The 22,582-nt window shown below is 33.7% G+C and overlaps 4 protein-coding genes across 4 annotated transcripts; 2 read left to right on the top strand and 2 right to left on the bottom strand.

Moving 5' to 3' along the window:
• Window positions 1-467: 467 nt before the first annotated feature.
• LOC21384495 (catalase isozyme 1) lies at window positions 468-2,496 on the top strand (the record flags this gene model as incomplete). The annotated part of the gene is made up of 5 exons (XM_010107694.2): window positions 468-663; window positions 918-1,694; window positions 1,853-1,942; window positions 2,071-2,138; window positions 2,246-2,496. Coding segments are annotated over 5 exons (1,270 nt in total), but the record flags the coding sequence as incomplete, so codon positions are not given.
• Window positions 2,497-5,363: 2,867 nt separating this feature from the next.
• Window positions 5,364-10,010, top strand: LOC21384494 (WD repeat-containing protein 74). Its single transcript, XM_024171961.1, has 12 exons — window positions 5,364-5,530; window positions 5,643-5,758; window positions 6,327-6,356; window positions 6,489-6,625; window positions 6,716-6,892; window positions 7,009-7,072; window positions 7,174-7,281; window positions 7,507-7,660; window positions 8,400-8,489; window positions 8,788-8,843; window positions 8,964-9,021; window positions 9,396-10,010. The coding sequence occupies exons 1-12, from the start codon at window positions 5,449-5,451 to the stop codon at window positions 9,644-9,646; spliced, it is 1,323 nt and encodes a 440-aa protein (XP_024027729.1). The 5' UTR covers window positions 5,364-5,448; the 3' UTR covers window positions 9,647-10,010.
• Window positions 10,011-10,795: 785 nt separating this feature from the next.
• LOC21384493 (mitochondrial pyruvate carrier 1) lies at window positions 10,796-12,689 on the bottom strand. The gene is made up of 5 exons (XM_024171962.1): window positions 12,595-12,689; window positions 11,699-11,814; window positions 11,526-11,580; window positions 11,298-11,433; window positions 10,796-11,024 (listed from the first exon to the last, which is right to left on the bottom strand). The coding sequence occupies exons 2-5, from the start codon at window positions 11,789-11,791 to the stop codon at window positions 10,985-10,987; spliced, it is 324 nt and encodes a 107-aa protein (XP_024027730.1). The 5' UTR covers window positions 11,792-11,814; window positions 12,595-12,689; the 3' UTR covers window positions 10,796-10,984.
• A 6,057-nt stretch (window positions 12,690-18,746) lies between these two features.
• LOC21384492 (peptidyl-tRNA hydrolase, mitochondrial) lies at window positions 18,747-21,378 on the bottom strand. Its single transcript, XM_010107691.2, has 8 exons — window positions 20,937-21,378; window positions 20,748-20,832; window positions 20,345-20,412; window positions 20,159-20,209; window positions 20,000-20,073; window positions 19,383-19,441; window positions 19,220-19,296; window positions 18,747-19,100 (listed from the first exon to the last, which is right to left on the bottom strand). Exons 1-8 carry the CDS (start codon window positions 21,204-21,206, stop codon window positions 18,987-18,989), a joined length of 798 nt encoding a protein of 265 aa, XP_010105993.2. The 5' UTR covers window positions 21,207-21,378; the 3' UTR covers window positions 18,747-18,986.
• Window positions 21,379-22,582: the final 1,204 nt, after the last annotated feature.

The following is a 22,582-nucleotide window of genomic DNA, read 5'->3' as shown; positions in this document are numbered from 1 at the left end:
TTTATAAATTTTTAATATAAATTTATACAAATCTGTTAAAAAGTAAGGCTCTACTGATGGAATAAAATTAGGGTTCTACCATAAAATTTACCTTTATTTTTTAAGTAGTGAAAGAAAATAAGTATAAATTAAAGTTTTTTTAATAATAATTTTTGAACTTGTTTGAGTAAATTAATCAAAAGTACTTGTTGTTACAAAAAATAAAATGATATAAGGATGTGGATAGAATTTTTAATTTTTTTCACAAATAGAAAGTTAAAAATATAAATAAAAAAGCTTTTTATACGTTATTTTTTTTTTTCTGTTTTTTCATATGCACTAAAAGAGATTTGTTCCAAAAAAAAAAAAAAAAACAAGTTTATAAAAGCTAAAAAGTATTTTAAGGTGTCCATCTTCCAAATAGGCTCAAAAGCTACTTTTAAACTAAATAAGTTAAAAGCATTTTTTTTAAAGATCTTCTCTGGTAGGTTAACATACTGCAGTGCAAAGGGTTTCTTTGAGGTCACTCATGATATCTCTAACCTAACTTGTGCTGACTTCCTTCGTGCTCCTGGAGTTCAGACACCGGTTATTGTTCGTTTCTCTACTGTTATCCATGAGCGTGGAAGCCCTGAAACCCTTAGGGATCCTCGTGGTTTTGCTGTGAAGTTCTACACCAGAGAGGTGAGGAATTTACTAGTACTTCCTATACATTGAATTGGCTAAATACAACTTGAAATTAGCTACACTGACCTTGAGGCCCTTTTGATGTCTATGTGGTGGTTTTTGAAGGATGTTTGTAGGGGTAGCTCAAGGTGGCCCTTGTGCCAGAAAGTCTTACCTTGTGTAGTTGTCATAAGATCTTGTGCCTGTAGCTTTGTTTACTGATCGGTTTCTGGTTCTCATGTTCATAATGTGACCTCATTCTTTTAATGCAGGGTAATTTTGATCTCGTCGGAAACAATTTCCCTGTCTTCTTCATCCGTGATGGAATTAAATTCCCGGACATGGTCCATGCTCTTAAGCCCAACCCAAAGTCTCACATCCAGGAATTTTGGAGAATCTTGGACTTCTTCTCACACCATCCGGAGAGCTTGCACATGTTCACCTTCCTATTTGATGACATTGGTGTCCCACAAGATTACAGGCACATGGATGGCTCCGGTGTTAACACCTACACTCTGATCGACAAGGCTGGAAAGGCTCACTATGTGAAATTCCATTGGAAACCCACCTGTGGTGTCAAGTCTCTGTTGGAGGACGAGGCAGTTAGAGTCGGAGGAGCGAATCACAGTCATGCCACTCAGGATCTCTACGACTCAATAGCCGCTGGAAACTACCCAGAGTGGAAGCTTTTTATTCAGACAATCGACCCCGATCATGAAGACAGATTCGACTTCGACCCACTTGATGTAACAAAGACCTGGCCTGAGGACATCTTGCCCCTGCAGCCAGTTGGTCGCATGGTTCTCAACAAGAACATTGATAACTTCTTTGCAGAGAATGAACAACTTGCATTTTGCCCTGGCATTGTGGTCCCTGGTGTCTACTATTCAGATGATAAGTTGCTCCAGACTCGTATCTTCTCCTACTCTGATACTCAGAGACACCGTCTCGGACCAAATTATCTTCAGCTCCCTGCTAATGCCCCCAAGTGTGCTCACCACAACAATCACCACGAGGGTTTCATGAATTTCATGCACAGGGAAGAGGAGGTAGAAAATTGCTTATTTTTCACCAAGTGGAAAACAATTACCTTCTGCTTGATTGACATTATGAATTATTTTGCTGAGTGAACTCCCATTTTATGCTTGTATAATTTATTCAAGTTCATCCTTTTCTGACACAATTTCTGCTTTTATGATATTGTTAGGTCAACTACTTCCCATCAAGATACGACCCTGTCCGTCACGCTGAGAGGTACCCAATTCCTTCTGCCATCTGCACTGGAAGGCGTGAAAGGGTCAGTTATCAATACACTAATAAATATCTTGATCCAATTGACAGAATTGGAACAATTTCTTTTGTCCTTAGATGTTAACATGCTAAGATTTAAACGTTGACACATGCGTAATTATTATATGAATGCAGACCGTTATTGATAAGGAGAACAACTTTAAGCAACCTGGAGAGAGATACCGATCCTTCTCCCCTGACAGGTAAAAAAAATTGTTGTCCTGGTGTCTTTATAATAAAAAATCAATATTTGATATCATATATTGCATGAGGCAACTCTGATTTGGTTTCCACTTTCTGATTTTTCCAGGCAGGAGAGATTCATCAAACGATGGGTTAATGCCTTGTCTGACCCACGTGTCACCCACGAGATTCGCAGCATTTGGATCTCCTACTGGTCTCAGGTCAGTTTTGAGTTTCCCAACAATGTTGAAGTTTTTTTCCTTTAGCGTTGCAAATCGTAAATATCATTACACTCGTATTATTTAAAAAAAAAAAAGGAAAGAAAAGAAAAAAAGAAAAAGAGAGAGAACAAGAACCGCATCTTATGGCATGTATGCCACATATACATGTGTGTATATATATATATATATATGTATATATATTTTTTTCGATTGAGGCTTTTAATATAGATAAGTGCATGAGTATTCTATTTATTGTATTTTATTGCACGTGAATATAATCTTTTTTAAAAAATAATTTTTTTAATTATTAGATATATATATATATATATGTATATATATTTTTTTCGATTGAGGCTTTTAATATAGATAAGTGCATGAGTATTCTATTTATTGTATTTTATTGCACGTGAATATAATCTTTTTTAAAAAATAATTTTTTTAATTATTAGTTGTTATGAGTTTAGTATAATAAAACTTGTTTAAGAATCAGATATTCGATTTTAAAAAGATATCTTAGTGGAATAAATTAGATAATAAACTATTTAGATAGTACAATTATGAAATTAGCATTTGAGCGGTGTTAGAAATATGTTTTAAGTAACGTTATAATTGAGAAAAATGATTATAGTGGTACAATTAATAAAATATTCATAAGGACCACATTTCTAAATCTATTATTAGAGGACTGCAAAAAATACTTAAATTAGGGAACACTAATGAAAAGTTTTGTCAATGAGAGTGAATTAGGGAGAAAAAAAAAATATAAAGACACATCTAAAAATATAAGTTATAAACGAAATTAAAGATATACCGAAATTCATATTTCAATATAAAAAGTTAGTTTTGGTTGAAATATTTAGAGAAAAATAAATTATATATGAGAAAAAACATATCTTAATAAACAACCAATTAAGAGGTAAATAAAGCGGACCATAGATAAAGAAGAAGTACCGTTGAAAATAATTACTTCAATATGGATAGATTGAAAAATATATAAGAAAATACTAGTCGAGAGAATTGCATGAAGAGTTTTTAAGTTAAAATATATCTTTGAAATGTATAATTTTTTCAAATATTCATGAATACGACGTTTGATATTATAAGAATTAAATGGTTTCTTTTATAGGTGGTGTGTCTCTTTTGTGTGATGTTATACCAAAGCGTATTGACTTTCTTTATAGTCGTGGCCTATTTAGAATGTTTTTGTTAGCAGTACCGTGTCGTTTAACATGGCATTGTCTTTTATTAGATCTTGTCGTTTTATTTTTTTTCATGACTGTTATTTAGTTTAAGTTTATTTTAGAGAAATCTTGACAATACTCTTAAAAGTGCACGAGTCTTGATTTTTACTCCATACTCTTGAATAATATATATTTTTGGTCAAATAACTACATTAACAAAAGGGTACTAATCAATAGTAAAAAATAAAAATACAGACCCATACACTTTTAAGTGTAAGTTCAACAATTTTCTCTTTATTAATTTTTACTGCGTTTATTTTCTATTCCATTTCCACTTCTTATTTTTATTTTTATTTTTTTTACTTTAAGAAATCTTGACAAATACTTTTAAGTTTCTTGTTTTTCCTTGACGTTGTCGTTTCTTTAAAGTATTATCGTATGTTTGCTATTGTCGTTTTTCTCATTGTTGTTCTTCCGCTACGTGTCGTTGGCACATGATGTTGATCTTGATGATGTTGTTGTTGTTGTTGCGGTGGTTTTTTGGTTAATATTTTGGTGTTTTTGCTTCTTTTTTTTTTTTTTTTGTTGTAATGCCGGTTTTGTAGCTTATTCCGCCATTGACGCTTCTATGACTTTGTCCTTCATCCAAAACATGTCGTTTCATGTTGTTGTCCATTTTTGGCGTGGTCTTTTTTATTTCCTTCCAAAATTATTTGTCCATCTTCGAGAATGTTGTTTGAGGTTTCATACGTTGTCGTTTTTTTCTCTTTTGTTGTTATCAGTAAATGGATTCTTTGTAATTGATATTGTCGTTTTTTTGTATTGTCGTCCTTTTCAAATGTTGTCGTATTTAGATCCTCGCCATGCTACCACAAAAAAGGTGTAAACAAATAGTGACGATAAAAAATAAAAATAAAAAAAGGATGACAGGATGCATGCGTTAGAAGATAAGAGTATTAACAAATTCAATGATTGGAGGATTTAAAGAGGAGGGAAACAAGAAAGATTAATTAGCAGAGCGGGGAGTATATTAAGCATCATTTATTTCACCGAATTCAAGTTTTCAGTTATAGATTTATACGGTTAAAAGCTTTCAGAAAATGTCACATCTAACATTTTCTACTATAGTTAAAAGCTCTTAAAAAATGTCACATCTCAGCTCGAATTGAAAACTCAAATCCGCGAAGGGAACGAGGCTTAACTAATAAGGTGTAGAAAATAAAGAAATGTAGAATTTTAAAAAGAGACAAAATACAAATGTTATATATAAAATAAAATAATGAATGGAATGGAATGCCAATGCATCCATTCATCTTATTGTATAACATGTAGGGTCTTTTGTTCTATGTGGATTTTAATCACGACGTTTTCTTCATTAAAAAAAAAAAACTTTCAAGTTTTACATTTATGGCGTTCTAATATTTTGCCATCCTCATTTCCTTGACATCGTGGTTCATAAGAAATTGTTCATTTTTCTGTCGTTGTTGTTTCTCAGAGATATTGTCGTTCCTACATATAGTTGTCGTTTTCCTCCAAAATTGTCGCTTTCTGATCTTTTACCGTTTCAGTAAATTCGTCGCTTTTGAGTATGTTGTCGTTTTCACACAATTGTCATACCACGGTCCGACAAAAATCACAAATTAGTGACCCAAAAAAAAAAAAAAAAAAACGACAAACCATTTCATCAAAAAAAGTGCACGAAATTCCTTAAAAAAAAAAAAAAACAGAGAGAGAGAGCACGAAACGAAAAAATTGGCAAAACCAGGGAACAAATGCAATTTCAAAAAGTTTTAGGGCTTTACACAAATTCTCCATTGTCTAGCAACACAAGTAATTAGGGTTTAAGGCTTTAGGGCTAAATTCTTCACAAAGTCTCTGCAACTCTGAGGCTAAATTGATTCATCAACGACAACAACATAGAAATCAAGATGCCTCGTACGACGACATTGGAGTGCCCAGGTTGCCCTCCGCTTCGCGCTCTGACATTCGACGTGCTTGGTCTCATCAAAGGCAAGTAAAAGCCGCATTTTTTGGATTTGAATTTGACGAAATTTTGTATCTTTTTTGTTAAATTATAGTTTTTTGCTTGAATGTTTTTGTTTTCTTTATTATTTGATTGTAGTAATTGAAGCTCGGAGTAAGGAAGGAGGGGCTGCTAAGGTGGTAGAGAGGTGGGGCGAACCCGACTCATCGAAATGCGTGCTTGCTGCTTCTATGGTTGACCGCAAAAAGGACCCAGTAAGGGTTTTTTATTTTTTATTTTGGGATTTTACGTTGTTTTTTTTAAGATATAATTGCTTTTAGCATTGTGCAGTTTTATTCACTCGGTGAAGCTAAAATATGTTGTCTATCTTATATATACAGTGATTCTTTAGTTATAAACTTATATTGATGTATAACACCTTTCTTCATGTTCCTTATTAGTTGATGAATGTATATTAATATATAAACTCCTTACAAAAACACTGTTGCATAGAATAAATGTAATGTGACCAGTAGTGAATTGAGAGAGTTGCGCTTTTGTGCTTTATAAACTGAAATGGTGAAAGAGGACTGCTATGTTTTCTTTTGGCAATTTGCAGCTTTATTTACTTGGTGAAGCTGTTGTGGAACTATAGACTGATCCTTCGTTTTATTAGTGTGACGTGTTTTATTCATGTTCCATATGCCAATACTTGGTTGATAATCTGCTATGTGTATAAAAATTTTTTTTTCATTGTTTTTGTTTTGTGAGAGTGAAACTTTTTGTGCTCAATAAACTGAAATATTGACAAGAGGGCTGTTGTGTTTCTTTAAATTGTTGCAGTTGTTAGCTGTTGCAAGAAAAAATGGCACGGTGAGTTACTTTTCTCTTTGGTTTGTGTATATTCAAGAACAACATGTTGGTTTCTGGTTCTTGGTGCTTGTAATTCTGGAATTACATGGCGTTTTCTTCATTTTATACGCCTAATGGATCTTAGTGTTGCAGATTGACTTTCTCAATCCTCTTAACGGGCATCTCCGTTTTGCCATTTCTAATGTCAGTGATACCGCGAATCGACCTGAAGATGATCCTATTTCTGGGTTGCATTTATTTGCAAGTAAAAAATTGGATTCAGAATATGGGTAGGATTCAGTTGCTCCTTCAGTGTGATTGTTCAGGAGATATTTGTTCATATGGCTACTAATCTCATTACGATTGCCATCTGTCATTAGGTGTTGCACTTTGCTTGCTTGTACGATGAAAGGGAAAGCAATCATGAGGTCTTACGATAATACCTTGTCTCCAGATTTGATCTCTAGTGGATCTACAAGGACTTGGGATGTGTGCAGTTCTGGTAATATCTTATGTTCTAAAGTGGATGGAAGTGAAAACTATGTGTTATTTGGAGGGTGAGTGTAGAAAACTTGAAAATCTAGCTCATCTTTCATTGAGCAAATAATAATAATAATGATAATATTAAAATTTTTGGTCTTAAAGATGGTGACTTTATTGGTTTCAACTACAGGAAGGGAGTTGAAATGAATGTTTGGGATCTCAGTGAGTGTGCTAAGATATGGACAGCGAAATCTGTGAGATCTTCATCTCCTCCATGTATTTTTAAAAGAAATGACATCTACTTCTTTTTGCTGGCGTAGTGTCTTGCATTTACTGAAAATTTCATCTTATGCAGCCTCCTAAGAACAGCCTTGGTATTTTTACACCAACTTGGTTTACATCTGCCACATTCCTGAGTAAAGATGATCATCGTAAATTTGTTGCTGGTACAAACAGCCATCAGGTAGTCTCTTGCAGCAGTTTCTGTTTGCTGGGTTTTTCAAAGATTTAATTTCTATACCTTGGAAAGCATGGAAACTAATGCTGCTTGGTGTTGTCAAAAGTCTCAATTTAGATGTAATACCTTATTACATATATTTTTTAGTGTTTTTCCTGGACAATGATCTGTTTTCTGTCGTTTTTGTCTATCCCATAGGCTCTCCTCACTGCTCTGTTACTTCTATATCAGGTTCGCCTCTATGATATTTCTGCTCAGCGCAGACCTGTTATGTCATTTGATTTCAAGGAGACCCCTATTAAAGCAGTAGCTGAAGATCTAGATGGCCATACAATCTATGTAGGAAATGGGTCTGGCGACCTTTCTGCTTTTGACATGCGTACTGGTAAATTTGAGTTTCATATAATTTAGGATTATTTTCATAAATGCCCCCCGAACTATGTACCCTGTTTCAAAGTGCCCCCCTGATGTTTCAAAACGATTCGAAACACCCCTCGATGTATAGAAAATAGGTCAAACTGCCCCCTCCGTCCAATTTTGTCTATAAATTTAACAGAACGCTGACGTGGCATGCCATTAAAAGTGTAGGAATATAAAAAGTCCAAAATACCCTCTAATTAGTTAACCACAAAACAAAAACTAAAAACAGAATTATAAAATATTTCATAAATATATATATTTTTTTCCTTAAAAAGTTGTCAGATCTGGAATATGAAAAACACACAAAAATCCCATATTTCAACATTTTCCTCAAATTTTTTTCAGACCTCCCTCCCCTCCATCACACCTTGCTCGCCGGCCCTTCTCATGCAATTGGGAGCACTTTGAAACATGGTACATAGTTTGGGGGGCATTTATGAAAATAATCCTATAATTTAATATTTCATCCTCTTCTTTTTTTTGGCCATAAGACTGAAGATGTGATATTTCATATGTTCAAGTAAGTTTTCAGTAACTTTTACCTTGTTGCAGGTTAAATGTAATTATGCTAGTTCTGCGTTTTCGTCTCCACTTTCGGTTATTTTCCAAAAGAAGATTATTTTATATGATGTCTTCATGGTTATTTGTGAATTTTTCTGTTTAAAATATATTGATTAATCCAAATGGTTGAATGTTCTGTTCAGGGAAATTGTTAGGATCTTTCCTCGGGAAGTGTTCTGGAAGCATTAAATCAATAGCGAGGCTCCCAGAGCATCCTGTAGTGGCATCTTGTGGTAAGTAATTTTATTTTTCCTTTGCAAACTATATTTGACTTTTACTGTTAAAGATCAGTTGGGACAGAAAATAGATGCGTGAAAGATTGATTAAAGTACTGGGTTACTAATTTAACTACCCAGGCAAGAGGAAAAGGAAGATCAATAATTCTTTGATAATGTGATATTGTCTAGTAACTATGCTGCATCGTTTAAGAAGAGGATTCTTGTTATGGGCATTAATAATAATTTGCTTTATGATAATCGAATGCAAACTTATCTCTGCCTGCCACTAAGGTTCATTTTTTTTTTTTGCTAGGACTGGATAGCTATCTACGTCTCTGGGACGTAAAGACACGACAACTGCTTTCTGCGGTATGATTTTAAGTGTAAACAATCTAAAGCGTGATAATTATTGAAATAGTATCTTGGGTAATAACAAAATATGCTTCAAGCCTTTCAGCCAATGATATTAATTGCTCTCATCTCGTACAGGTTTTCCTGAAGCAGCACCTTGTCCGTGTTGTTTTTGATTCCAATTTCACCAGCGAAGGTTATTATTTCTTGTCTTTCTCTTGACCTACTCTCTGATGTAAGGCCAAGGGACACAGCATATAGATCTTAATAATGAGTCTTTTGTCGCATATCAATTACACTTGGTGAAAAAAGGATGATTGAAGAATCTAAATTAAAGTTCGTGTGGGGAATGTAGGAAGGGGAAAAAAATGTTCTGATGGAGGAGATTGTGACAAAAGTTGCGCTTGCTTGATTTTACATAATCTGGGCTAGTCTGGACACTTTGAGTGTTTTTACGTCATAGTTGTTCTTTCATTTGAGAAAGCACAAGCAAAGCTATATATTCACACGTATATGCATTAGCTATTGTACTAGAACCAGGCTAGTAACACAAGTATTTTGTATTAGCAGATGCCGTCGGTTCTACGCGTGATCCCTCAGTTGAAGAAGCAGAAACTGTGAACGAATATGAAAATGGAGATGAGCAAGATACCCAACCAGTGAAGAGGAAGAAATCATCTAAAGAGAAGAAAGCAAACAAGAAGAGTAAAAAGAAAAGCAACAGCAATGAAACATCTGCGGACGATGAAGGAACAAAGAAGATAAAAAAATTCAAGTCCAAGAAAAGATTGAAACGCGAGATCCCTGATGATTCGTCATGATGTAGATGGATTAAATGCTCGCGCGATAAAAAGAGATAAAAATTAGACCTTGCCATGGAATATGGATTGTGACTGGAAGGACTTCACAAGAGAAGCAAAATGTGAAAGCCAGTTCAGTGCTGACTCACAAGCAATGGTGCAAACTTTTCCATGTTTTCCTTTAGTCGCTTGAGAGAGTAGGGGAATTGAATTTTTGCCGAAATAGGAGTTGTAATTTATTTCTCAGCTTATACTTGAAAAGCTAGGCTTTGTATGTTGTTTTGTCAAGAGAAATTTCTCTACTCATTTTTGTTTATTTAAGCGTTACAACACTAAAATATTTACTTTTCTTTTGGTGCTATATAATAATGCGTTATAACTTGAAGCATAATGTGGATTTTGAAGCTGCAATCTATTCGTGCTTAATATGTTCTTCTGTTATTGAGTATTGTCGTTTATCTATGAGCGTGAATATATTGCAGCTGCAATATTAGATAGCAATACTAGATGGCAATGAAAATATTGTTGCTTTCTATGTTGACTTTTGCCTGAGCATGAATATTCAATGTTAATTTTATAATGTCGCAGATAATATTATCCTTTCCGAGCGTGAACATATTGCATCTGCAACAGTAGATAGCAATGAAATTTTGTCGTTTTCTATTTTCTTGTTTTCTGAAATGTCGTTTCTTAGCCAATTTTCTTTCACTACGATGCGGTTTTTGTAACCGGCGTTGTTATTCTTGAATCATTGATCTGTTTGTCCTTTAAATCATGTTGTCGATAAGATGATGGAATACATTTTTCTTTTGGATGCTGTGATTCTATTGAATTTCAGATATTATCCTTTTCGGCAATTGTGTCGGTTCTTCCCTTATTGTGGCTTTATATGATATCTGGTCTATTTTATGGACAATTTATAAAAAATATCCCTTAAAAATAGAGTTCTTTTATTTCTCCTATCTAATATTAACTCATATATTTCTATATTTTAAAGTAAAATTAGTTAAAAAGTAGAGGTTTTTAAAAAGGATATTTTTAGTAAGTATTTAAAAAGACGGAATTTGTAATTTTCTCATTTTGTTATTCGATAACAAGTCGATGTCTCTTTTGTTGTTATCTATAATACAGTTTAATAGCCCTATTGCGTTACAGACATAATGGAAAAGATGACACAAATCCCCCCTTTCTTTTTCTTACCAGAAAAGGTTTAGATAAATCAACTGAAGAGTGATATGCTCACATCACATTTTTCTGGCAGTAAAATTATTTCAAATGAGTCACATATCAGAGATCAGTAAATATCTCTTAGAAAATCATAACAAACACTGAAAGAGGAGGAATAGAAAAAGCGCTATCCTACTCAGAAGCAGCTTCCTCTTTCTTCTCGGACAAGTACCTATACACAGAAACAAATAAATTTAAATTACATTCCATTGTTTCCATGCTCCAGATAAGAGCAAATAAGGCTTTCAAGAACCAAAAACTAAGGCTAAAAAAAAAAATCCAACTAAATACAAAAAATATACCAGAAAGGAACTATACCAGTTCAACAAAATTATAATTTTTGAGGACTTAGATGACAATATACGTTGAAGTTTTTCCTGCTTTTGCATTATTTCCTTTTAATTCTTGTAATCTCAAAGATTATAATTTAGGTTTAGTAACCTACCCCTGACCCTTTGCCCAGCGAGAGAGTTGATACAGTTGTACGGTTTCATTCGAGGCATGGCACACCAAAAGAAGATAGTTGCGCGGCTGTACCATCCATGCAAATCTCATGAATAATGCAGAATAGACACACATTGCTGTAGAAAAGAAAATTCGGGTGAGCTTATAATCTTCCCCATCTAACGGGCATCATAAATCATATGCATTCTTACAACCAGTAATTTTGAACCTGCTGTCATGTTTCCGGAAATCATTTCTGGAGGCTTCTTCATGTCCGCCAATCCCTGTGACATTGTACATATGGTCAGTGACTCAGATTAAAGCAATAAACCATGAAGTTAGAATCTACTATTGTAAAACTTAATTCATGTTTAACTATCGAGTCGCCGTAGCAAAGCATACCGCAGCAACAAATCCCCAATTAGCAATAGGCCCCCAAAAGTGAGTTGTTTTGGGACCAACAGGACTGTTCAAGAAGGCTCGGAACGAAGCCATGCCAGACAGCTGCCTTTTAAGTTCTGCACAATCCAAAAACAGAAAATTCGATTGAAGATACAAGGTTGAAAAGAATACACAGAAAGAAGTATATGACCATTTTCTTTGATCCATTAAACATGAGAATGTAAAATAGTCCAGAAACCCTATCCCATCTTACCTTCAGCCAAACAATATGACTCTTTGATATATATATATATATATCTTATTCCTAACTCCCCATGAATTCTAGGGAAAATGTTTAGAAAATCTGAGGCAACACCAAAAAAATGTCATCCAAAACTATTAATCCAGTGGTCGGAAACTTGGCCTAACAATGAAAATATTTGCTCGCCTCTAATGTCAAGGTCTAGAATACAAATTCCCCCTCCCAAGCTCTCTCCATACAGTATATATAGTTTAGTTTTGCTGTTTTCGTTAAAAAAAAAAAACTCTTCAACTTCCCCGATTCTACTCATTTCACATAATCAAAAACCAATTCAGCAGAGCTTGAAACAATAAAAATAAGGATATTTCACGTCGAATTTCAATTTCTCATCCAAACTAGAAAAAACTTATACTTGAATCCACAAATGAACTTACAAAAAAGAACTAACAGAAAATAAACCTAGCTCTTCCTCCACGATTCGGCCGCGAAATCTTTTGATGATAATACGATCAAAAATTCAAAACCTAAAAATTTCTCTCCCAAAAGATGGGGTTTTTACAAGAAATGCGATCCCAATCCAGAGTCAACCCAAAACCTAACCTAGTTTCAGATTGTTTAAGATTAAAGAAGACAAATCCACGATTAAAGTACGTACCTTGATAGGGAAATTGTAGGATTCGGTGTCCGAAATCGGCGATAAATTTGACGCAGAGAAAAGGGAAGAGAAGACTGCCCACAAGAATAGTAGACAAAAAGATATTATTTTATTAAATTAATTACAAAATCTCGTTAATTTCATCCATTTAAGTTACAGGCAAATTTTTTTAAAAAATATAACATTTAATTTTTTTTATTATAATAAAAAATTTTTAAAAAATATCACATCTTAACTTAAATCTGTAAAGTAAATGAGACCAAAATTCTTCTCAAATTATGGTCCTTAAATCACTTATTCCCGATCTTCAAATCGTAATATTGATTCCCTCGATTTATCAAACTTTAACAAATAAACTCCTTCTATTAGTTGTTTTTAACAGAATTTAACACGTGATTGGCACGTGAGACATCACATAGGGATAGGGGCATTTGGGTAACTTCATTTTGTCAAGACCCTAACTTTATTCATTTCAAAATCTAATTTGACTTTAAAAGTTAATTTAAATTAAGAAAATCCAACCTTTTGCTGGTTAAATAAAAAACTCTGATTGTCAGGAAAATCTAATATGAAACGAAAAAAAAATAAAGTGTCTTGCACTCTCTGCATTTATGAGGTAACTATTTCCAACAGAAAAGACACCGCGGCACTAAATTTAGGCGTTACGGCGTTAAAATGCACATAATATAATTTTTAACAAGCAAGGCGCCTTGGTGTTGAGTTTGGGTGCCGCAGCGCTGCAGTGCTTGGGCCTGTTGGAATGGGCGTTGGAATAAGCGCTGCAACGCCCATCACCTTGGGACTACTTGAATGGGCACTGTAGCACTCGGGCTTGTACGGACAGTTTCTAGTTTGCCAGAAACTGGAGCTGCAACGCCCGAAACATTCCGCTGCAGCACCATAACGACGTGTTTTTAAAACTTGAATTGACACCAATTCAAATGGAAAATGTATCTTTTCAAGTTTGGTTGTGTCTGTACGTATTAGTGTGATAAAAAATTATAAAAAGAATAAGAATTGCTGAAAAATGATTAAAAATAATTTTCTACAATTTTTCTCTCTTCTTGTTCAAAAATTTTTAAAAATTTAAAGAATTATTGTGTTCTGAGCCTTGTTGTCATTTTACTTGTGATTAACAATTTAAAGATTTGTCATATTTTATGAGCGATTTGTCAAAAATCCAACGCAATCTCTAACAAGATGAGACAAATTACGCTTTAAAAAAAACGTACTTTCTACACGTTTTAAACCTCCTCTTCCTCAAGATTTCTAACAGGGGGTGCCGGGTTCATCGTTTGGCGTTGTTCATTCTCGTTCTGGTTTTAGGCAATAATGCTGCTTCCTGGTTATGTTTCCCTTGAAAATTCTTCTTCTTTTTTTTTTTTTTTTTTTTTTTTTTTTTTCCCTTGAAAATTTTTTTTTTTTTTTTTTTTTTTTTTTTTTTTTTGTTGTGAATCTTGAAAATTCCTCCTGTGGCTTGGTTATTGCGTCTTTGCCAAATTCCATTTAGTAAAATGGGAAAAATTTCCAGTTCGAAAGGGGATTTTTGCTATAAATTAAGGTTGATGAAGCATTTGCCAAGAACGACATTTCTATGGCGTCGTGTGGCTTTGGAAGTTTTCTTTTCTCTCTCCTTTTTTTTTTTTTTTTTTAAATTTTAATCTGAGAAGCAACCCGCCCAAACAAGATTTTGAAAAAAAAAAAAAAAGAAATGAAAAGAAAAAAAAGTCTATTTCCGGACTATAATTGTTATATTTTTTTTACCCAGTAAATGATAAATGGGTATTTATTAAGAAAAAATACAAATATAATGGGGTAAAAAAAGTAATTATACATTGGATTGTTCAGCAATTTTTAGACCTCGTTCATTTCGCGGATTTAAGTTTTCTATTTGAGCTGAGATGTGACATTTTTTTAGAACTTTTTATTGTAGTAGAAAAAATTAGATGACATATTTTCTGAGAGCTTTTTACTGTAGAAACCTAGAACTGAAAACTCGAATTGATGAAATGAATGAGGCCTTAATAAACGTTTGGTTCACGGCTTCAGAATCATTATCGGTTTACGTGTTTTTTTTTTTAGAAAAAATACTGTAGTGAATCACGAATCATGATTCTAATCATAACACAAATTCTTATACCAAATACCCCCGTAGTTTTTAGACATCACTTGTCATTTCTCTTAGAAGAACTAACCAAATGAGTTTATTTGTTAATCAAAATCTCTATATGAACAAGATATTTATCCATTGTACTCTTTCTAACTCGCACACGTTTTCCACCACACTCTCATTTCCATTACCAACCAAGTTATTAGAATTCGTTACTCTGCTTGCAGCTTTCTTATTACTAGTGAAAAGTTTCAAAAATAACAACTCAAATAAAACGAAGAAAATGATATTTACTGATGACTTGTACATAACCACTTATCATCATTGCAATGTAAGCAAATAAAGAAAGATGTAATTGGTATTTAGTTGTTATTGACTATACTACAAGTAACTATCACACGTGGAGGAACTGGAATGGGCACACCGGATAAATCACAGGGCAGCGCTAGTTCAATGCAGATGTGGGCTTAAACAAGTCCTCTCCTCATCCCATCGTTGGCCGGCCTCCGCCCAGCTCCTGTGGCCACCGTTAAATTACCAAAAAATAAAGTTCAAAGTTGAAAGTGCCAAATTAAGAGAGTTCAAGATTGATATTACCAAAATAAAATTTAGGATTGAAAGTGCCAAAATAAGAGAGTTCAAAGTTTAAATTACTAACAAATAAAGTTCAGAGTTGAAAGTGCCAAATTAAGAGAGTTCAGGGAGTTATGTGCTAATAACTCAAAAAGTTACGACTATTCCTTGTCAATTGCCGACCTCCGTCACTAGCATCAAACGGCCAACTGTTAGCATCCTGATTGAGTCCCACATTGCTAAAGTATGGGTTTAGCATGTAGGTTTATAACCATTTGTGTAATACCCGAGATTTCATTAAGCCTTAAGCCAATAATAAATAAATTTTGTAAATTAAAATCATGCACCACATTTACTATTTACCTCAAAGTTATTTGTTGGCATTATATTTTATTATTATAGCTATCATATGATTTTATTAAACTTATAGCTTTGCTAATCAAGTTTTCAGTTTTAATGTGCAGTGGAACTAGCTCGAGGTGGGAATTCAATGTGCTAAACTTATGAAGAAAAAAAAAGAATTATATTTATTATGATTATTTGATATGATATTTTACCTCTATTATGATTGCTTTAATGATGAATCATTATTTTATATTTTTATTATATGGTTTTATGTAAATGTGTTAAGGACTTAGTTGCTATTTTGAGTTTTTGTGAGAGAAGGCTATGTTAGCAAATTGAGTGAACTTTAGGCACCTAATTGAAGAAGAAAAATAGAGACTTTAGAACTGATTTTATGAGGTTAGGACAATGTTAGAGGCTTAGAAAAACCTACACACTTGTCATACTATAAGGTCACTTTATTTTTACTTGGTCTCTATCATGTTTAGACTTCATTTTTGGGTCTATTTTAGCAAAAAAGCCTAGAACTCCGACCCTAACATTTTCTTCTCTCTTCTCACTCCTTTTCTCACCCAAAACTCAGAAGCAAACTTAGGTTTTCAAGAGAGAATAAGCTAAAACTCAACTAGGCCATTCCAACTCGTTTTCAACCTAGAACCAAAAATAACCACCAAGGTTTTGAGCTTCTATTCACTTGGGAACATGTTTTTCTTTGAGGTAACTTCTTTCTTATGTTAGAAACTAAGATTTCAGAGATTAAGATGTTGAAATCCAATGGATTTTTGATGGGGTTTTTCTTGCATGTTAGTTGTAGACTCTTAAAAATGAGTTTCTTGAAGTTTTGGTTCAAATATTGGTTTCTAGGTGAAATTAATGATTTTAGCTTGATATTATTGATGATTATTTAAAGATAAACTCTTATTAAGATGATGATTCATGTATTTGAGAGTGGTCTTTGAAGATTAAGATCTGCATGCTAGGTATTTGATGAAATGTTCAAATAAGTCCTCTGTACAACATATGTAGATTCTGTTTCCGTGCTATATATACTTATGATTTTGACAGATCTTATATTTTTCTATTAAATTTTACATCTCAAGCTTTACGTGAGTTTTTGAATCACTTCAAACGGATTTTTCTACATTTAGTTATGAATTTTATAAGTTCAGTTAAAAAGCTTTCATTTTCCTGACGAGATTATACTTCAATATGGATTTCGGGCTGTTTTTGGTTAGTTTGAAAAATCCGAAACCTATCATGTAGTAACTCTAAAAAGAGGGTTTTGAGTTTACTTTTATTTGCCACTGGTCTCATAATATTTTGAGTTTTGATGAATTTGTTATGAATATTTTCGTAACATTGCGCAGTTATGTGTTTTGTTAAATGATGATATGAATGTGATTTTTGAAAGTTATGGTTTTTAAAGGTTAATTAGCACATTGAAGGTTCCCCACAACCAGCTAGTTTGTGCTTGCAAAGTGGTGATCAAAATTCAGGTAAGTAGGGTTAAAAGCATTTCAAAACTGCATCACAAGACCCTATATGATTATGTTCAAAGAGTATTCATGATTAATTATTTTGAAAGAGATTATGATGTTTGCTTATTATGAATTTATGCTTTAAGAGATTTTATGGTATGATATATGGATGAGAGGCTGGGTAAGCAGGGGTGCGAGGGACCGGTACCCCAAATTAGAGAAACTGTCTCTTTGAGACAACTAGAGAAAAATGTTAGTGGGAAGTCTCTTGTTGATCACAAGAGAAAGAGATTCTAAAAATCCCGCTTAGTGTTTAAGAGAAGAGAATTGGCCAAAAGTAGAGAAGATCCTGTATAGAGAGGCTTACTTGGAACCGAAGTTCTGTATCATACCTAAACTAAGAATAAGTATGAAAGTTTATGAACAATGTTTAACAAAGAGATTTCAGCCACGGAGATTTTAGATACTTACTTTATTTGAAATCTACTTACTGAGTTTTTGCTCATTAGTTTTACCTTGTGATGCAGATGATGTTGTTGTTACTGAAGAGTAAAAAAAAAATTAATGATTTCCAAGGTTGGCTAAGCACTCCAAGTTCTACATCTGGCATCCTGCTTATATGTACTTCCAAACAATAGATGGGCTCAAAATGTTTTTTTTTTGTTACTATGTCACTTTTGAATAACTGTTTAATGTCTAAGATTTGTGGTTGTAATCATTTTGCACACTGACTCATTTTGTTCAAAAACCTTTACGAAAATTTTAAGTATATAAAGTATGTTTTAAGTAGCACCACCTCACTAAATTCAGCCTCAGACTGGTTTAGCGTTAGGGGCGTTACAATTTGGACACCATTTCCCTATAAGTTAGCTTTTAGGAATGAGCTCTACCCAATGATTGTGACAATTGGTATTAGAGCGTGCCCTACCTCGGGCCCACATTGCGGAAGGGGCGACCTGAGAAGGGACAACTTGAAAAGGCAAAAGTGGGCCATTCAGAATGGGTCGCCGTGGACGTCAGTGTCAAAAACGTAGTGGTATGTTAAGATCCTGATTAAATCTTACATTACTAAAATATGGACTTAGCATGTGAATTTATAACCACTTAACACATTCTCCTTACAAGCTAACTTACATTTCTATATTCCCTTCTCTCATGCGTTTGGCATCATAGGTTTGACGGGTTGCTTAGATTATTTGTCCAGCCTTATCTAAAAAACATAGATATGCGTTGACAAACCCACTATTCGAAGGACCATCCAAAACATAATAATAAACGACAAAATCCTTTTGCAAGCACGTTTCGTGTTCACAAAGTCAAACTACCGAAACGGCAAAGGGAAAAGAAATGGTAGAAAATTGAAGCAATGTACTGAAAATTGATGACTTTCTTCAGGAGAAAAGCTAAGAGCTACACTAGGGAAATTGCACAAAAGATGCTAAGATGATGTAAACACACAATTTGTCGCACGTCTCGTGCTCACAAAGTTAAACTACTAAAACTGGAAATGTAAATAAAAGAAAATCAAGCAAAAAGAGTAGAAATTTGAAGCAAGAATTGAAATTTGGTGACTTTCTTTAGTAGAATTAGTTAAGAGATACACAAAGTGCATTGCACAAAATCATAAATGATTCAACGAATTGAAAATATCAATGTGTTGTTCCTTTATTTGTATTTTTGCTAAAGACATACCAATAAGTGTAAGGATTACAAATCCGCTATCTAATTCATTCAAATATAAACTTCTTGGCAAATTTTTTCTGCCGCAGCTCCTTCAAAGAATAAATAATTATAACCAGCTTCCAGTTCTTCAGTATAAGTAAACAAGACCTAAAAAAATCAGAAATCACATTTTCCCCCCTCAACCAAAAGAGTAAGATGCCAGATTATCCTAGTTGTTTCAAGGGTTTGGCAGTGTTCACAAATGTTGCACTTTTATTGAAGCCCTCAAGCAAAAGAATCCGAACTGCTTCTATTCCGTCTTGGAATGTAAAATTCAGCTGCAAGTAATTTGTTCCAACTTCGAATGAAAACAAGAAAAATTGCTCCAGCATCTAAAATCTAGAACAAATATAAACGTAATTTTCATGTTGACTGGAGCATGTGAAAATTTGCATACCTCTTCACGTTCTTGTTTAGTGAACGGTCGAAGAACAAAGTTAACTGGATCCATCTTCCCAGGGGGGCGTCCAATACCTAGAAAATTCACCACCGCATTGATAAATAAACATATAGAGTAATGGACCACTATGTTAATAACTATGGTGTCTTCGGGGACATACCAATTCTCAAACGCGGAAAATTACGGTTCCCTTTAAAATGATCAATGATACTTCTCATCCTACAATAGCAAAGAAAATCACCAAAATTAACTTACACAGTCTATTCTCCTCGGCAATATCCGAAGCATTTTATGAGTTACAACAGATCAAGATTGACAAAGAAGCTACTTTTTCTACTAAGAGAAAAGAGCAGCTATGTTTACTTTATTGATAAAAGCAAGGAAAATAATGTCTGAGAATCATTATAAAGCGAGTAGCACCCTGACTATTCCACTGTAAATGTAAGCAACGACACACCGCTTGCAGCGGAACAATTTCAGTATGCATATATTTATTTTGATTTTAGGATTCAAAATTGATATAAAGTACTTGAAAGGGAAAAGACGAATACTTTTTAACTCTTGTCGAAAGAAAAATAAACCATCAAAGATAAGGAAATTGTTCATTCAGTACGGTCTCTCAGAAATCGCACAAGATCATTAACAAACTAAATAAATGGGATATGCTAAAAAGGATTCCCGCATTACCAGCATGTCTTGCCTAAGTTATCTGCATAATTGATCTAAAACAATGATGACATAATGGTAAAAGAGGCTAAGAAATCAGCAAAAAATTACCCATTGTGACCTCCATGTCCACCCTTAGGCAACATTTTCAGTTTTGCAAAAGGAAAATCTAGATCGTCATAGATCTGTAAAAGACAATCAGAAAATTTGAAGATTGCAACAGAAGAAACTCATATGATTAAATCAACAAGGGAGAAGAAGAAACTATACCACAAGCACTTGCTCGTGTGGAATCTTGTAATACGAGACAATTGCTCCAACCTTCACAGATTAGTTTGAAAACCACAAGATTATAATAGAAACAACAGAAAGAAAGTTACCATAAAAAAAAAAAGAGGAAAAAGTAGGTACTTGATCACTAATGCAAATGGAAATCTATAACAGATAGCTACTTACAGACTCACCGCTTGAATTCATGAAGGTTTGTGGTTTGACAAGCATAATTGGAACATCTCCAATAAAACCTGAATTATAGAACCAGCTCTATGAAAATCATACTTTTGGAAATCTAAATCAAAATATAGTTTAACAGATTGTCCATCACATTAATAGTTTATAATTAACATGCACAACATTCATATTCATTAATAACAGCTGCATATATATATATATATATATATATATGTATTGAGTGGTAATTGCAAATTTATAACACATATGCCCCAATAAGTCCTTTAAAAGTTTTCCCATCAAAGTTCCATAGTGTTTTAAATGGATAAACAAGGAATTACTTATGAAAAGAGAGAAACTTTTCGTTGAAAAAAATAAATAAATAAATTAGAAAAAAATGGTTATGAACCTTTTCCGAATAGAGCTTTGAAAGAAACACTGTTAATAGATATTCCTTCAGCTTCACCAATGGCATCAACCAACTGAAAACCAACCTGTAAAACCACCAACCAAGAGAATTCCAAATTAATTAACCAAAAATAAAAGAACTTGAAAATCCAAGCTAAAAGAAATTTAGAAAGTCGAGATTTTCACGAACATTGTGACGAGTTCCGTCGTATTTCTTGCCGGGATTGCCGAGGCCGACGACGAGCCACGGCTTGACGGGCTTCTTGGGCTCAGCCGGCGCCACGTAAGCAGCCGCCATGGGAGCTGAGCTCGAGCTCGATAACCGAGACACTCTCCGAAGAGGAAGAGTTGAGGAGAGAGATGGAATTAGGGTTTCTGAAGGAAGAAAGCAACGGCGAAAATTCGAAGAATTAACGAAGGAGATTGGCGACAGTGAATTGCAGGTGCCTAAAACTCTCATCTTTTTTATATGAGGAAGAAGAAGATGTTAGATTTCGATTTGGACTAAAATTGCAGAGTTCGATGGGGACTTGTAATAGGAGAGACTACAACGTTACGGCAGATGGCGCGGCGCGTGCGGCCGATGGCGGGGAAGCGGGGGCGGCCAAATTGGGGGAAGCTTTTTCGGTATAAATTCAACGGCTAAAATCAAACACAATTAGATCAAAGGTTGAGATATTGATGTAACTAGATTTACGCCTAGTATGAGACAAGTCGTAAAGTGTAATAATATTATTACCGCGTTTCTCACGTAAATTTAAATTTAATTTTTTTATTATGTTATTTTTTTTTGACCTATATAATTAAAGTCATGACTTGAGTTATTAATAGTCAATTTTATAGTTTTATTATCGTTTATTTTAGGTTACTTATTTAGCTTTATTTTGTTACTAATTTATTGTTTGTTTTAATGGCCTTTTGTTATCGTTTTTGTAATTAAGCTATAAATAGCCAATTTAGTTATTGTAATAGGGAGACTTGAATATTTTAATAATTAAATTAGAGTTGTGTGTTCTCTTCAATTGGGGATTTTCTCCTTGTAGGATTTTTTTTTAAATAGACTTAGCCCGTTAAGTTCCGTCTTCAGTTTGAATTAAGCCGGTAAAATTTCGTTCTATTCATTTCGTTGCATCAAATACATTTGATCATTTTGGTCATTTTGTGTAAAAAATATATGTAAGATATAAAATGAGTCCGGATTTATTGTTCCCTTTGATTGTTTCCTTTCTTGTCTCACCAATAAAAAGTTGTGACATCAATTAACCTCTGTTTGTTTCAACAATTACAACAAAATAATTCAATTTAAATAGGATGTTCAAATTGATGTTTGGTAGAAAATTGTAGGGCCGGCAATATGGGTCACGATACAACAACACGACTCGAAAACGACACGAATTTCGCTGGTTAGGGTTGAGAAAAAAGAGGTTCGGGTCAGAATTGGGTCGACCTGGAATTGACACGAAAAACACTGGTCAATTTCAGGTTGGACCCGCCTAACCCGAACACGACACGAAACTCGTAAAAAACTAAAAAATACATATATTTTTCATTACATATTTTGATTTTATTATGAACTTATGATATCATGATAGTTATACTCAAAATCTTATAGTATTATTTGCTTAATTTCAATGGATGTTATTGTATTTTAGTGTGTTATGAATTTTAAGTTATTTTTAATATGTAACAAACTAAATAAAAGTATACAATTTTCGTGTCAATTTCGGGTTCACGGGTCATTTTCGTGTCGTGTCGTGTTAACCCATAAAGTGGTCGTGTCGTGTTCATGTTGCAGTTTTTAAAAAATTTCGTGTCACGGGTCGTGTTCGGGTTGAC

The sequence above is a fragment of the Morus notabilis genome, unplaced genomic scaffold (assembly GCF_000414095.1).
Source record: "Morus notabilis unplaced genomic scaffold, ASM41409v2 Scaffold383, whole genome shotgun sequence".
NCBI classification, from domain to species: Eukaryota; Viridiplantae; Streptophyta; class Magnoliopsida; order Rosales; family Moraceae; genus Morus; species Morus notabilis.
Note: the sequence above shows the minus strand (reverse complement) of the source record. Positions and strands in the feature narration are given on the sequence as shown.